The sequence below is a fragment of the Carlito syrichta genome, unplaced genomic scaffold, assembly GCF_000164805.1.
Source record: "Carlito syrichta isolate Samal-C Ts95f unplaced genomic scaffold, Tarsius_syrichta-2.0.1 Scaffold120524, whole genome shotgun sequence".
Lineage (NCBI taxonomy): Eukaryota > Metazoa > Chordata > Mammalia > Primates > Tarsiidae > Carlito > Carlito syrichta.
In genome coordinates this window covers 36,673-49,049 of record NW_007064620.1, presented here as the reverse complement: position 1 = coordinate 49,049, position 12,377 = coordinate 36,673, and the positions used below count along the sequence as shown (strand labels likewise).

Sequence of the window (12,377 nt, the reverse complement as noted above, 5' to 3'; positions counted from 1 at the left end):
TCTTTGAGGATTTGTGTTCTAAGTTTGCTTATGAGTCTTTTGGTGCTCAGTTCAGAGTGTGAGGTCATTGATATATATTTTTTTCAGTGCTCAGCCTTCTATTGGGGTTCTGCCTCCCCGGGACAAGTGTCCGCTCTGCCTGTGTCTTGTGGAGCACATTTCTGTGGCAGGTGGGTTGCTCTGGTGGCTGGATGGGGGAAGGGCAGGGGACCCTGGTGAGCTTGTGCTTGTGTGGGGCTGCGCATGCAGTGGTGTCAATCCGGGATCGGGGCCCTTTCTCCCAGGGCAGCCAGGAATGGTCAGGCCGCTGCTGAGGCCTGGGCTTCCCTGAGGGGCCTTCGCGTGGCGCCCCTGGGCCCTGCCCTGGCCCCTCTCCCCAGAAGATGGTCTTGGAAGGGTCACAGAGGCATGCCTGCCTCCCGTCGGCGTGTGTCCCTTGCCTGGTGCCTCTCTCGGTCTGTTCCCTTCCCTGGAAGCTGGGACCCTGGTCCCTCAAGGGAGGGTCCCCAAGAGAGTCCTGCAGGGTCGTGGTATGGAGCTGGGAGTGTGCAGGGGAGGGAGCGACTGGGACGGGGCCTGGCGTCGGAAGGGCTGGGTGGCCTAGTCATCCTTGTTCTTGGCGCCATGTTTGAGGATGCACGTGAACTCCACATAGTTGAAGTTGCCTTTCTTGTCGATGGGTGCCTCGCGGTACATCTCGTCCACCTCCTCGTCGGTGAATCGGTCGCCCATGGTGGTGAGCAGCTCCCGGAGCTGGTCCTCGTGGATAAAACCTGAGGCCTCTTCGTCAAAGCAGGCGAAGGCGTTGCGGATCACGTCCTCCGGGTCGGTGCTGTTCAGCTTCTCCCCAAACATGGTGAGGAACATGGTGAAGTTGATGGGCCCCGGGGCCTCACTCATCATGCCCTCCAGGTACTCGTCGGTGGGGTTCTTCCCCAGTGAGGCCAGCATGTCGTGCAGGTCCTCCTTGTCGATGAAGCCGTCACGGTTCTGGTTGATCATGTTGAAGGCCTCCTTGAACTCCTGAATCTGGGACTGGTCAAACATGGCGAAGACATTGGACGTGGCCCGCTGTGGCCGCTTCTTGGTGGTCTTGGCCTTGGTCTGCTTGCTGGACATCTTGGCTTCAGGTGGGTGGGCTTCCCTGGTGCGGAGAGGGCGCTCGCTGGTTCATTGATCTTTTTTTTTTTTTGGCTCTTTGAACCAAGGTTTGAGTCTGAAGTTTGAGTGTCTGTGTTTAGACTATGAGGTCTGAACTCTTTGGGGTTCTGTGTATCAAAGTTTTTATTAATACATTTGGAAATCTGTATTTAATTGTGAGATCTCTGAAATCACAGAGAATCTGTTGTGCAAATTTTGAATTTGAGTTACTTAGGGGTCTGTATTCAGGTTGTGAGAGCTCTGAATTCTTTAATCATCTCTGTTGCAAGATTGAAGGTAAATGTTAGAGTGAGAGTCTCTGACTCTTTGACAGTCTTTTTTCACAGGACTGATCTGAAATATGAGGGGGTCTCTGTTTAGAATGTGAGATCTTGGGCCTCTTTGAAGATCTGTGTCCTAGAATTCTGAACTTGATGTATTCATCAGTCTATGTTAAGGTATAAGTTCTCATGCGTTTGTGGATCTATGTTAGGATGTAAAGTTTGGGAAGCAACAGAATTATTTGAGGGTCTGTGTTCCAACTTCTGAATCTGATGTATTTGAAAGTCTGTGTTTAAGCTGTGATGCCCCTGAACCTTTTGAAAGCCTATAATTTAACTAATATATTTAGGGGTCTATGTTTAGGATATGAAGGGTCTGAACTCATTGATGGTTTGTGTTTCAAGATCAGAGTCTGAGATCTTTGAAGGTATGTATACAGCATGTGAGGTCTCTGATTCCTTGAAGATCTTTTTATTAGCATTGACTCTGGGGTATTTGGGGATCATCTTTAAAGTGTGAAGTCTTTGAGGTCTGTGTCCTAAGATTTTAATTTGATAATTTTCAGGTCTGTATTTAAGATGTGAGGTCACTGAAACCTTTGAGCACATATGTTCCACATTTTGAGTCTCTGGTGTCAGGGTGTGTTCAGGTTATAAGAACTCACAAATGTTTTAGGATCTGTGGTTTCAAGTTTGAATGTGAGGTATTTGGGTTCTGGTTCTAAGTTCAATGTGTGAGGTCTCCAAACTCATTCAGGTTTGGTAGTCTAAGTTTGAGAGGGTATATGTTCAGTGTTCAGGTCTCAGATCCCTTTGAGGGTTTTTGTCACAAAGTTTGAGTCTGAGGTATTTGAAAATTCATGTTCTGGGGCAACCCCCTCATGTCCCCTCCCACTGTGGGAGCTTTTCTATACTCTCAATAAATCCTGCTGAAAGAAAGAAAGAAAGAAAGAGAGAAAGAGAGAAAGAAAGAAAGAGAGAGAGAGAGAGAGAGAAAGAAAGAAAGAGAAAGAAAGAAAGAAAAAAGAAAGAAAGAAAGAAAGAAAGAAAGAAAGAAAGAAAGAAAGAAAGAAAGAAAGAAAGAAAGAAAGAAAGAAAGAAAGAAAGAAAGAAAGAAAATTCATGTTCGGGGTGTGAAGTCTATGAACTCTTTGAGGATCTGTGTTTCAAATATTGTGTCTGAGTTATTAGGAGGTATTTATTCCAGTTGTGAGGCCACAGAACACTGTAAAGTTTGTGTTCCAAGGTTGGAGTTTGAGGTGTAGGGGTCTGTGTTCCAAACATCAAAAAGTAAGGTCTCTGAACACTTTGACAGTCTGTGTTCCAATATTTGAATGTGTGACATTCAGGGATTTGTGTTGAGGGTATGAAGTCTCTGAATTCTTTGTGGATTCTGTGTTCCAAGTTTTGTTTAGAGGTATTTGGGGTTCTATGTTCAGGGAGCAGGAGGTTGGTTTTAAATCATTGCATGTGTTCTATGTATTTTAGGGTCTGTGTTCAGATGAGACGTCTCTGAACTCTTTCAGTGTGTATTTCCCAAGGTTGGATTCTAATGCATTGGTTTGTGAGTTCAAGATTAGAAGTTTCTAAACACTTTGTTGATCTTTGACAAAGGTTTGACTCTGAGGTAATGGGGGAATCTGTATTCCTTGTGTATGGTCTCTGAACTTATTGATGATCTGGTTTTCAAGGCTTTATTACTAGGTGTCTGGAGTTCAGCGTAACATATAAGAACTCTAAACTCTGCTCTAAATAGCTTGTGTTCCAAAGTTGGATTCTGATGTATTTGTTGGTCTTGGTTAAGGGTGTAAGGTCTTTGAACACTTTGAGAGTCTGTGTTCCAAGATTTGAGTGTATGGTATATGAGGGTATGTGTTGAGAACGTGGGCTCTCTTCGTTGTTTCAGGGTCTGTGTCCCAAGATTTGAATTGGATATATCATTTCTGTTCTCAGGCTGTGAGGACTGTTTTTTGAGGGTCTGTCACAAGATTTAATTCTGAGGTACTCACTAAGGATCTGTGTTACCAGGATTTAGTCTGAGGTGCTTGAATGTCTGTATTCAGGGTGTTAGATCTCTGAGATCTTTGAGAGTCTTTGTCTCAAGGTATAACTGTGAGGTATCTGGGGTCTTGTTCATGGTGTAGGGTTTCTAAATGCATTGATGGTCTCTGTTTCAAGGTTGAAGACTGAGATATTTAAGGTCTGTCATCAGGGCATGCGGTCACTGAAATCTCTGAGAGTATTATTTTTTCCATGGTTTGAGTCTGACTTCTTTGGGTGAATCTGTATTCAGAGTGTTTGGTCTCTGGATGTGGAGGGTCTGTGTCCCAAGTTCTCATCTAAAGTATCTGATGTCTGAGTTCAGAGCATAAGGTCCTTGAAATCTTTGAGTATCTGCTCCAAATTTTGTGTCTGAAGTATTTATAATCTGTGTTGAGGGCTTTAGGTCTGAAATCTGAGGGTCTGTGTTCTATGATTTGAGTTTTAGGTATTTGGGAGTATCTATTCAGAGCATGAAGTCTCTAAATTACATTGTCAGTCTATCCCATTGACTTCAGGTATTTGAGCATTTGGGTTCAAGATGCAAAATCTCTAAACCCTTGTGGATCTGTGTCACAAAGTTTGGGTCTGATGTATTTCTAAGTCTGTATTCAGAGAGTGAGTTATCTGAATACTTTGTAGGTCTCTCTTCAGGATGAAAAGTTTCTGAAATTTTAGATGGTCTGTGTCCCAAATGTGGTTCTGAGGATCTGGGGGTCCTTTTGGGGAGTGACATTTTTGATATCTTTGAAGTTCTCTCCCAAAGTTTAAATCTTAGGCATTTGATAGATATTGTTTCAGGTCTGAAGTCCCAAAAATCTATGAGGTTCTGTGTCACAAGATTTGAATGTGAGGTAACTGGAGAAACTATATTCAGGGTATGATATCTCCGAACTCTTTGAGGGCCTGTGTGACAAGAGCTGAGTATGAAATTATTGGTGGTTTCATTCAGAAAGTAAGGTCTATGAGCTATTTGAAGGTCTGTGTTCCAAAGTTTGAGTTTGAGGTATGTGAGGATCTCTTTTCGGGGTATGAAATTTCTCCTAAGATTTTACTCTGAGGTGGTTTGTTTTCAGAGTATAAAGTATTTGAATTCTTTTGGCGTCTGTGTTCCAAGGTTTGATTCTGGGGTATTTGGGGAGCTTTTAGGGAGTGAATTTTCTGAACTCCTATAGAGCCTCTTCTAAGAGTTGAGGCTGAGGTATTAGGGACTGAGCTTAAGATGTTGTCTCTGAACTTTTAAATGTTCTGTGCCCCAAAAGTTTGAGTATTAGGTATTTAGGGGCTCATACTTAGAATGTGAGGTTCTTGAAATATTTGAAAGACTATTTTTCCACATTTTAGCCTTAGGTGTTTGAGGATCTATGTTCAAGGGGTATAAGGTCTCTGGGTTCTTTCAGGATCTATGTGCCAAGTTTTGAGACAAGTATTTGTCATACTTTGGTCAGGGGTAAGTTTTCTAAACTTTCTGAGGGTCTATGTTTCAAGATTTGAGTCTGAGGTGTTGTACTTCAAGATGTGAATCTGTGTTCAAGATATGAGGTCGCTGAGAATCTTTTGAGGTTCTGTTTTTCCAAAATTTTGTTTTTGTTTTTGAGTCAGAGTCTCACTCTGTGGCCCAGGCTGGAGTGCAGTGGCACGCTGCTCACGGCCACCACAGCCTCGACCTGCTGTACTCAGGGGATCCTTCTGCCTCTGCCTTCCAAGTACCTGGAACTACGGGTGTGAGCCACCACACCCGGCTAATTTTTTGATTTATTGTAGAGATGAGGTCTCGCCATGTTGTCCGGGCTGGTCTCAAACCTATGGGCTCAGGCAATCCTCTCACCTCTGCCTCCCAAAGTGCTGGGATTATAGGCGTGAGCCTCCGTGCCCAACTTTCCTAGTTTTTGATCTCAGGTATATGTGGTCTGTGCTCAGAGTGCAAGGTCCTTGACTTCTTTGTGGATATATATCCCATGGTTTAAATCTGAGGCTTTGGGGGTCTCAGTCCAGGGTGTTTTGTCTCTAAACTTTTGAGGATCTATGTACCAAGTTTTAAGTCTTAAGTATTTGGAGTACTGTGGTCAGAGTTTGTGGTCTCTGACTTCTTGAGGGTCTGTGTTGGAGATTTCAGTATGTGATGTTCTAGGCCTCTGTGTTTAAGGCCACTGGAATTTCTTTTTTTTTTTTTTTGAGTTGGAGTCTCACACTGTCACCCAGGCTGGAGTACAGTGACATGCTCACAGCCACCGCAGCCTCAACCTGCTGGGCTCAGGCAATTCTTCCACCTTAGCCTTCCAAGTAACTGGAACCAAAGGTGTGCACCACCACACCCAGCTAATTTTTAAAAACTTACTGTAGAGACGATGTCTCATCAAGTTATCCAGGCTGGTCTCAAACCCCTGGGCTCAGGCAGTCTTCTCACCTCCGCCTCTCAAAGTGCTGGCATAACAGGCATGAACCACTGTACCCAGTTGGTCCCTAGAAATTTTTGAGGATCTGTTTTCTAAGATTTGAAACTTAGATATTTGTTGTCTGTGTTCCAGTTGCGAGATCACTGAATTCTTTGAGGGTGTGGTCACAATCTTTGAAGCTGAGGTTTTGGGTCTGTATACATGGTGTAAGGTCTCAACTCTTTGGGTTTTTGCTCCAAGTTTTGAATATGAGGTAATTGGAGGTCTGTGTTCAGGAAGTGGGGTTTCTGAACTCATTTAGGACCCTTTCCAAGATTTCAGTCAGAGATATTTAGGGACTGTGTTCAGGGTGTTCATCTCTGAACTCGTAGAGGGTCTGTATCCCAGATTTGAGTCTGTGTTCAGATTGGGAGGTCTCTGAAATCTGTGGGGATTTGCGTCTCAAGGTTTGACTATGAGATATTTAGGTGCCTTTGTTCAAGGTGTGAGACCTCTTAATTCTTTGGACATCTTTGTTATGTCCCAAGATTTTAGTTCTATGTAATTCAGGGTCTGAATTAATGGCATGTGGTATCTGAACTCCTTGGGGGTCTGTCCCAAGGTTTGGGTCTAAGATATTTGGTGTTGTGTTTTCAGGGTATTAAGGTCTCTGAACTCCTTCAGAGTCTATAATCAAAGGTTTGATTCTGAGGTTTTGGGATTCTATATCGGTATGAGGTCTCTTAACTCTTTTAGGGTTCTTTGTTCCAGGGTTTGACTCTGAGGTAATTAGGGGGTCTGTTTTTAAGTAATGAGGTTTCTGAACTCATTTAGGACCCCTTCTAATATTTGGGTCTGAGGTATTTAAGACTCTGTTTAGAGTGAAGTCTCTAAACTTTCAGAGGGTCTATGCCCCAAGATTTGAGTCTGAGGTATTTGGGACTTGTATTCAGGTTGTGAGGTTTCTTGAAGTCTTTGAGATTTTGTGTTCCAAGGTTTGAGTATGAGGTAATTGGGTGTCTGTATTCAGTGTGTGAGGTATCTGAACTCTTTTAGGATCTTAGTTCCATGTTTTGGTCTAAGGTCTTTGGAGTCTAAATTTAGTGTGTAAAGTGTATTTGAGTGTCTATGTTTCAAGTTTTTAATCTGACGTATTTAGGGGATTCACATCAGTGTATGAGGTCTCTAAATTCATTGAGTGTCTGCATTTTAAGATAGAGTCTTTGGTATTTGTTGGTTTGTGTTCCCGGCATGTCTTTGAAATCTTTAAAGGCCTTTATTCCAAGGTTGAGTGTGAGGTTTGGGGATCTGTGTTCAAGGTATGAGGTCTCTGGATTCTTTGGGGTTCTTCATTTCAAGATTTGAATCTGAAGTAACTGAATAAAGTACCATTTACTATTGATAGGCCCCATAAATACATAGTCAAAGGTAGAGAGAATTTTTTAAAAATCATAAGCACATTTCCAAAATGGTGTCTGTAAATTAAAATGTTCTAAATAAACCTTGCTTGCTGTAGATTTTCACTATATTTTCAGAGGAAAAAAATATTTGTCCTGAAGATAGCATAATGGTTATTTATTTATTTTTTTTTTTTGAGTCAGAGTTTCACTCTGTCATCCAGACTGGAGTGCAGTGGCTGCTCCCGGCCACCGCAGGCTCGACCTGCTGGGCTCTGGCGATCCTTCCGCTTCAGCCTTCCAAGTAGCTGGAACTACAGGTGTGCGCTACCACGCCTGGTTATTTATTTATTTTTTTTTTTTGAGTCAGAGTTTCACTCTGTCATCCAGACTGGAGTGCAGTGGCTGCTCCCGGCCACCGCAGGCTCGACCTGCTGGGCTCTGGCGATCCTTCCGCTTCAGCCTTCCAAGTAGCTGGAACTACAGGTGTGCGCTACCACGCCTGGTTATTTATTTATTTTTTTTTTTTGAGTCAGAGTTTCACTCTGTCATCCAGACTGGAGTGCAGTGGCTGCTCCCGGCCACCGCAGGCTCGACCTGCTGGGCTCTGGCGATCCTTCCGCTTCAGCCTTCCAAGTAGCTGGAACTACAGGTGTGCGCTACCACGCCTGGTTATTTATTTATTTTTTTTTTTTGAGTCAGAGTTTCACTCTGTCATCCAGACTGGAGTGCAGTGGCTGCTCCCGGCCACCGCAGGCTCGACCTGCTGGGCTCTGGCGATCCTTCCGCTTCAGCCTTCCAAGTAGCTGGAACTACAGGTGTGCGCTACCACGCCTGGTTATTTATTTATTTTTTTTTTTTGAGTCAGAGTTTCACTCTGTCATCCAGACTGGAGTGCAGTGGCTGCTCCCGGCCACCGCAGGCTCGACCTGCTGGGCTCTGGCGATCCTTCCGCTTCAGCCTTCCAAGTAGCTGGAACTACAGGTGTGCGCTACCACGCCTGGTTATTTATTTATTTTTTTTTTTTGAGTCAGAGTTTCACTCTGTCATCCAGACTGGAGTGCAGTGGCTGCTCCCGGCCACCGCAGGCTCGACCTGCTGGGCTCTGGCGATCCTTCCGCTTCAGCCTTCCAAGTAGCTGGAACTACAGGTGTGCGCTACCACGCCTGGTTATTTATTTATTTTTTTTTTTTGAGTCAGAGTTTCACTCTGTCATCCAGACTGGAGTGCAGTGGCTGCTCCCGGCCACCGCAGGCTCGACCTGCTGGGCTCTGGCGATCCTTCCGCTTCAGCCTTCCAAGTAGCTGGAACTACAGGTGTGCGCTACCACGCCTGGTTATTTATTTATTTTTTTTTTTTGAGTCAGAGTTTCACTCTGTCATCCAGACTGGAGTGCAGTGGCTGCTCCCGGCCACCGCAGGCTCGACCTGCTGGGCTCTGGCGATCCTTCCGCTTCAGCCTTCCAAGTAGCTGGAACTACAGGTGTGCGCTACCACGCCTGGTTATTTATTTATTTTTTTTTTTTGAGTCAGAGTTTCACTCTGTCATCCAGACTGGAGTGCAGTGGCTGCTCCCGGCCACCGCAGGCTCGACCTGCTGGGCTCTGGCGATCCTTCCGCCTCAGCCTTCCGAGTAGCCGGAATTACAGGCATGCGCTACCACGCCCAGCTGATTTTTTGATTTATTGTAGAGATGAGGTCTCGCCTGCCCAGGCGGGTCTCGACATAATGGTTATTTTTAAAATACAGCACTTAATGGGCAGGAGAATTGTTTATGAGGAAAATATAGTGTTTATAGTAATACAGTTATTCTTCCATTAGCAGTTGTTTTAGAAGATGAACTCTTGTGTACAACATATTTCTCTGAAGTAAACTGTACTTCAATTCCAAGTGCATTAAAAATCAGGACTGTTTAAAGAACACCTCAAATGTTACATCCTGTACAAAACTCTGTTGGTCTTGTAGATGCTAAACATGTGACCTAAAAACTTTCTGGAAATCCAGCCCACTCACCACACGTACCTCTTATTCACCCTTCTTCACTCCTGTGGCATTATCATAACATATAATTTTTTGTGAGGTTTAATTTCACACTGTCTGCTGTGCCTCCTCTCACTGAGGGCAAGGACTATATCTTCTCTCAGGATCTCTGTTTCCTACCACAATGTTTGCCTGACCCATAGTGAGTGGTAGACACTACTGCTGTTATTTTTTTTATCTATTACTCTAATAAATCATCATGCTTTTAATTCTCTCTACCTCAAGCCGCTCTGTCATGTCACTGACAGTGTTGATCTGATTTGAAGTGTTCCTAAGGGGACCAGTAGTGGACACTGATAAACTACCTAGATCTCCCTTCAATAAAGGGCTACTGGGTGTGCTATTGTCAGGCAGCTGTCTGCCTTCAAGGATTGTTTCAACTGCAGAAAGCTGCCTCACTCAAGGTCACACTCCTTCCCTGGGTGGCCCATATTTAATGACTGATCAACACGAGGGTATAAAGACATAGCCACAGGCCCAACCTGGATTAACTCTGATGGGTCATTCAAGGAGCTTCCCAAGGAGTCTCCATGCAGTAACTGGGCCAGAGTCACAGTTTGACTTCTCTTCTTGTCCATCCTGTCTATGTTGTCAAATTTGTTGGCTGAAAGTTGTTCATTCTATTTTCTTATAATCCTTTTCATGTCTGTAGGATTGCTGGTGATAATCCTATGCATGTTCCTGATACCGGTGATTTGTTTCCTCTCTTTAGTTTTCTTGTTTAGTTTAGTTACAGGTTTGTCAATTTTGCTAATCTTTTTGAAGATCTGTTTTGGATTTGTCAATTTTCTCCACTATCTGTTTTCTATAATGTTGATTTCTGTGATTATCTTTATTATTTCCTTCCTTCCTGTCATCAATGGTTAGCTTTGCTTTTCTTTTTTCCAGCTTCTTAAGGGAAATCTTAGGTAATTGATTTTATATACTTCTCTTTTCCTAATATTATCACCTAAAGCTATGAATTTCCTCTAAGTATTCCTTTAGTTCAACCCCCTGAATTTTGATTTGTTCTACTTTCATTGTCATTCAGATAAAAATATTTTCTAATTTTCTTTATGATTTTATCTTTGACCCATGAATCATTTATTCATTTTTTTTTTAATTTTTGAGTTGTGGGATACAAGTGAGGATTTGCTGAATAAGTAAATTGCATGCAGGTGAGATTTGGGCTTCTAGTGAGCCTTTCCTACCCCCGGTAGTGGACACGGTACCCAGTGAGTGGTTGTATGCCTCTTATCCCCACCCTTCCTACTGCAAGTAGTGCCCAGCGTCAGTTGTTCCTGCCTTTGTGCTCGCATGCACAATGTTTAGGGCCCATTTATGAGTGAGAAAATGCAGTATTCCTCTTTTTGTTCCTGTGATAGTTCACTTAGGATGATGATCTCCAGCTGCATCAATATTGCTGCAAAGGACATGATTTTATTCTTTATGGCTGCGTAGTATTCTATCATGTATATGTACCACATTTTCGGTGGGCATCTGGGTTGGTTCCATGTTTTTGCTATTATGAATAGTGCTGCGATGAACATGCATGCGCAGGTGTCTTTTTGGTAATGCAATTTATGTTTCTCTGGGTATATTCCCAGAAGTGGGATTGCTGGATCATATGGTAGCTCAATTTTTAGTTCTTTGAGAAAATGCCAGACTGTTTTCTACAAAGGTTGAACTAGCTTACATTCAGACCTATAGTGTAGAAATGTTCTCTTTTCTCCACAGCTTCGCCAACACCAGTTGTTTCTTGACTTTTTAATGATAGTCATCCTGACCAATGTGAGATGGTATCTCACTGTAGTTTTGATTTGCATTTCTCTGATGATTAGTGAGGCTGAATATTTTTTCTTATGTTTGTTGGCTGCTTGTATGTCTTCCTTTGAGAAATTTCCGTTCATGTCCTTTGCTTACTTTTTAACAGAGTTATTTGTTTTATTCCTGTCGATTTGTTTAAGTTCCCTGTAGATCCTGGATGTTAGGCCTTTGTTGGATACATAGCTTGCAAATATTTTTTTTCATCCTGTGGTTTGTTGCTTTACTCACTTGATGGTTTCTTCTGCTGTCAATTGTCAATTATTATAATACAAAAACTTTTAAGCTTGATAAAGTCCTACCTGTCAATCTTAGCTTTTGCTGCATTTGCTTTTGAAGATTGACCATGAATTTATTGCCTACTCCAGTGTCCAGGAAGGTGTCCCCTAGGGTTTTTTTTGTTTGTTTGTTTTTGTTTTTGTTTTTTAAGTGGAGTCTCACTCCATGGCCCAGACACACTCACCACCACCCCAGCGTCGACCTGCTGGGCTCCGGCAATCCTTCCGCCTCAGCTTTCCAAGTAGCCAGAACTACAGGCATGCACTACCATCCCTGGCTAATTTTTTATTTATTGTAGAGACAAGATCTCTCCAAGTTGCCCAGGCTGGTCTCCCAAAGTGCTGGGATTATAGGCTGAGCCACTAAACCCGGCCCCCTAGGTTTTATTCTAAGATTCTTATAGTTGACCCATGAGTCATTTAAAAGTGTTGTTTAATTTTCTCATATTTGGCAGATTCCAATATATCATACTATAATTGATTTCTAATCTAATTCAACTGTGATCATAGAATATACCCTATATAATCTTGGTCCTTTAAAATTTGATGATAGATTTTAAGGTTCAGCCTATGATCTATTGTGGTGATATGTACCATGTGCACTTTAACACTATATGTTCTATAGTTGTTGAGTGAAATGTTCTATAGCTGTTAATTAGGTCAAGGTATTTGATAGTGATCTTCAAACCTTCTGTGTCTTCTGTTATTTATTTGTGTAGTTATTCTATCAAGTAGGGAGGGTTGTTAAAATCTCCTATTACAATTCTGTCAAATTTTACTTTAAGTATATTGAAACTGTATCATTAGGTGTATAACATTTGTCATTGTTATATCTCTCTAAAGAACTGTCCCTTTTATCATTATGACATTTCCATTTTATCCATGATAATACTTTCTTCAAGTTGATTTTATCTGATTTATAATATCTACTCCAGCCATTTTTTGTTTTTTTCCTATAGATAGTATCATTTTTTTTTGAGTCAGAGTCTCACTCAGTCGCCCGGACTGGAGTGCAGTGGCTGCT

General features: G+C 42.6%; 1 protein-coding gene across 2 annotated transcripts; it reads right to left on the bottom strand.

The window, feature by feature from the left end:
- Positions 1-448: 448 nt before the first annotated feature.
- On the bottom strand, positions 449-1,166 carry LOC103249472 (myosin regulatory light polypeptide 9). 2 transcript variants are annotated; one of them, XM_008048104.2, is made up of 2 exons: positions 938-1,158; positions 601-775 (listed from the first exon to the last, which is right to left on the bottom strand). In XM_008048104.2, exons 1-2 carry the CDS (start codon positions 1,117-1,119, stop codon positions 601-603), a joined length of 357 nt encoding a protein of 118 aa, XP_008046295.1. In that variant the 5' UTR covers positions 1,120-1,158. The 2 variants fall into 2 exon arrangements, with proteins under 2 accessions (XP_008046294.1, XP_008046295.1); XM_008048103.2 differs by having other exon boundaries at positions 449-1,166.
- Positions 1,167-12,377: the final 11,211 nt, after the last annotated feature.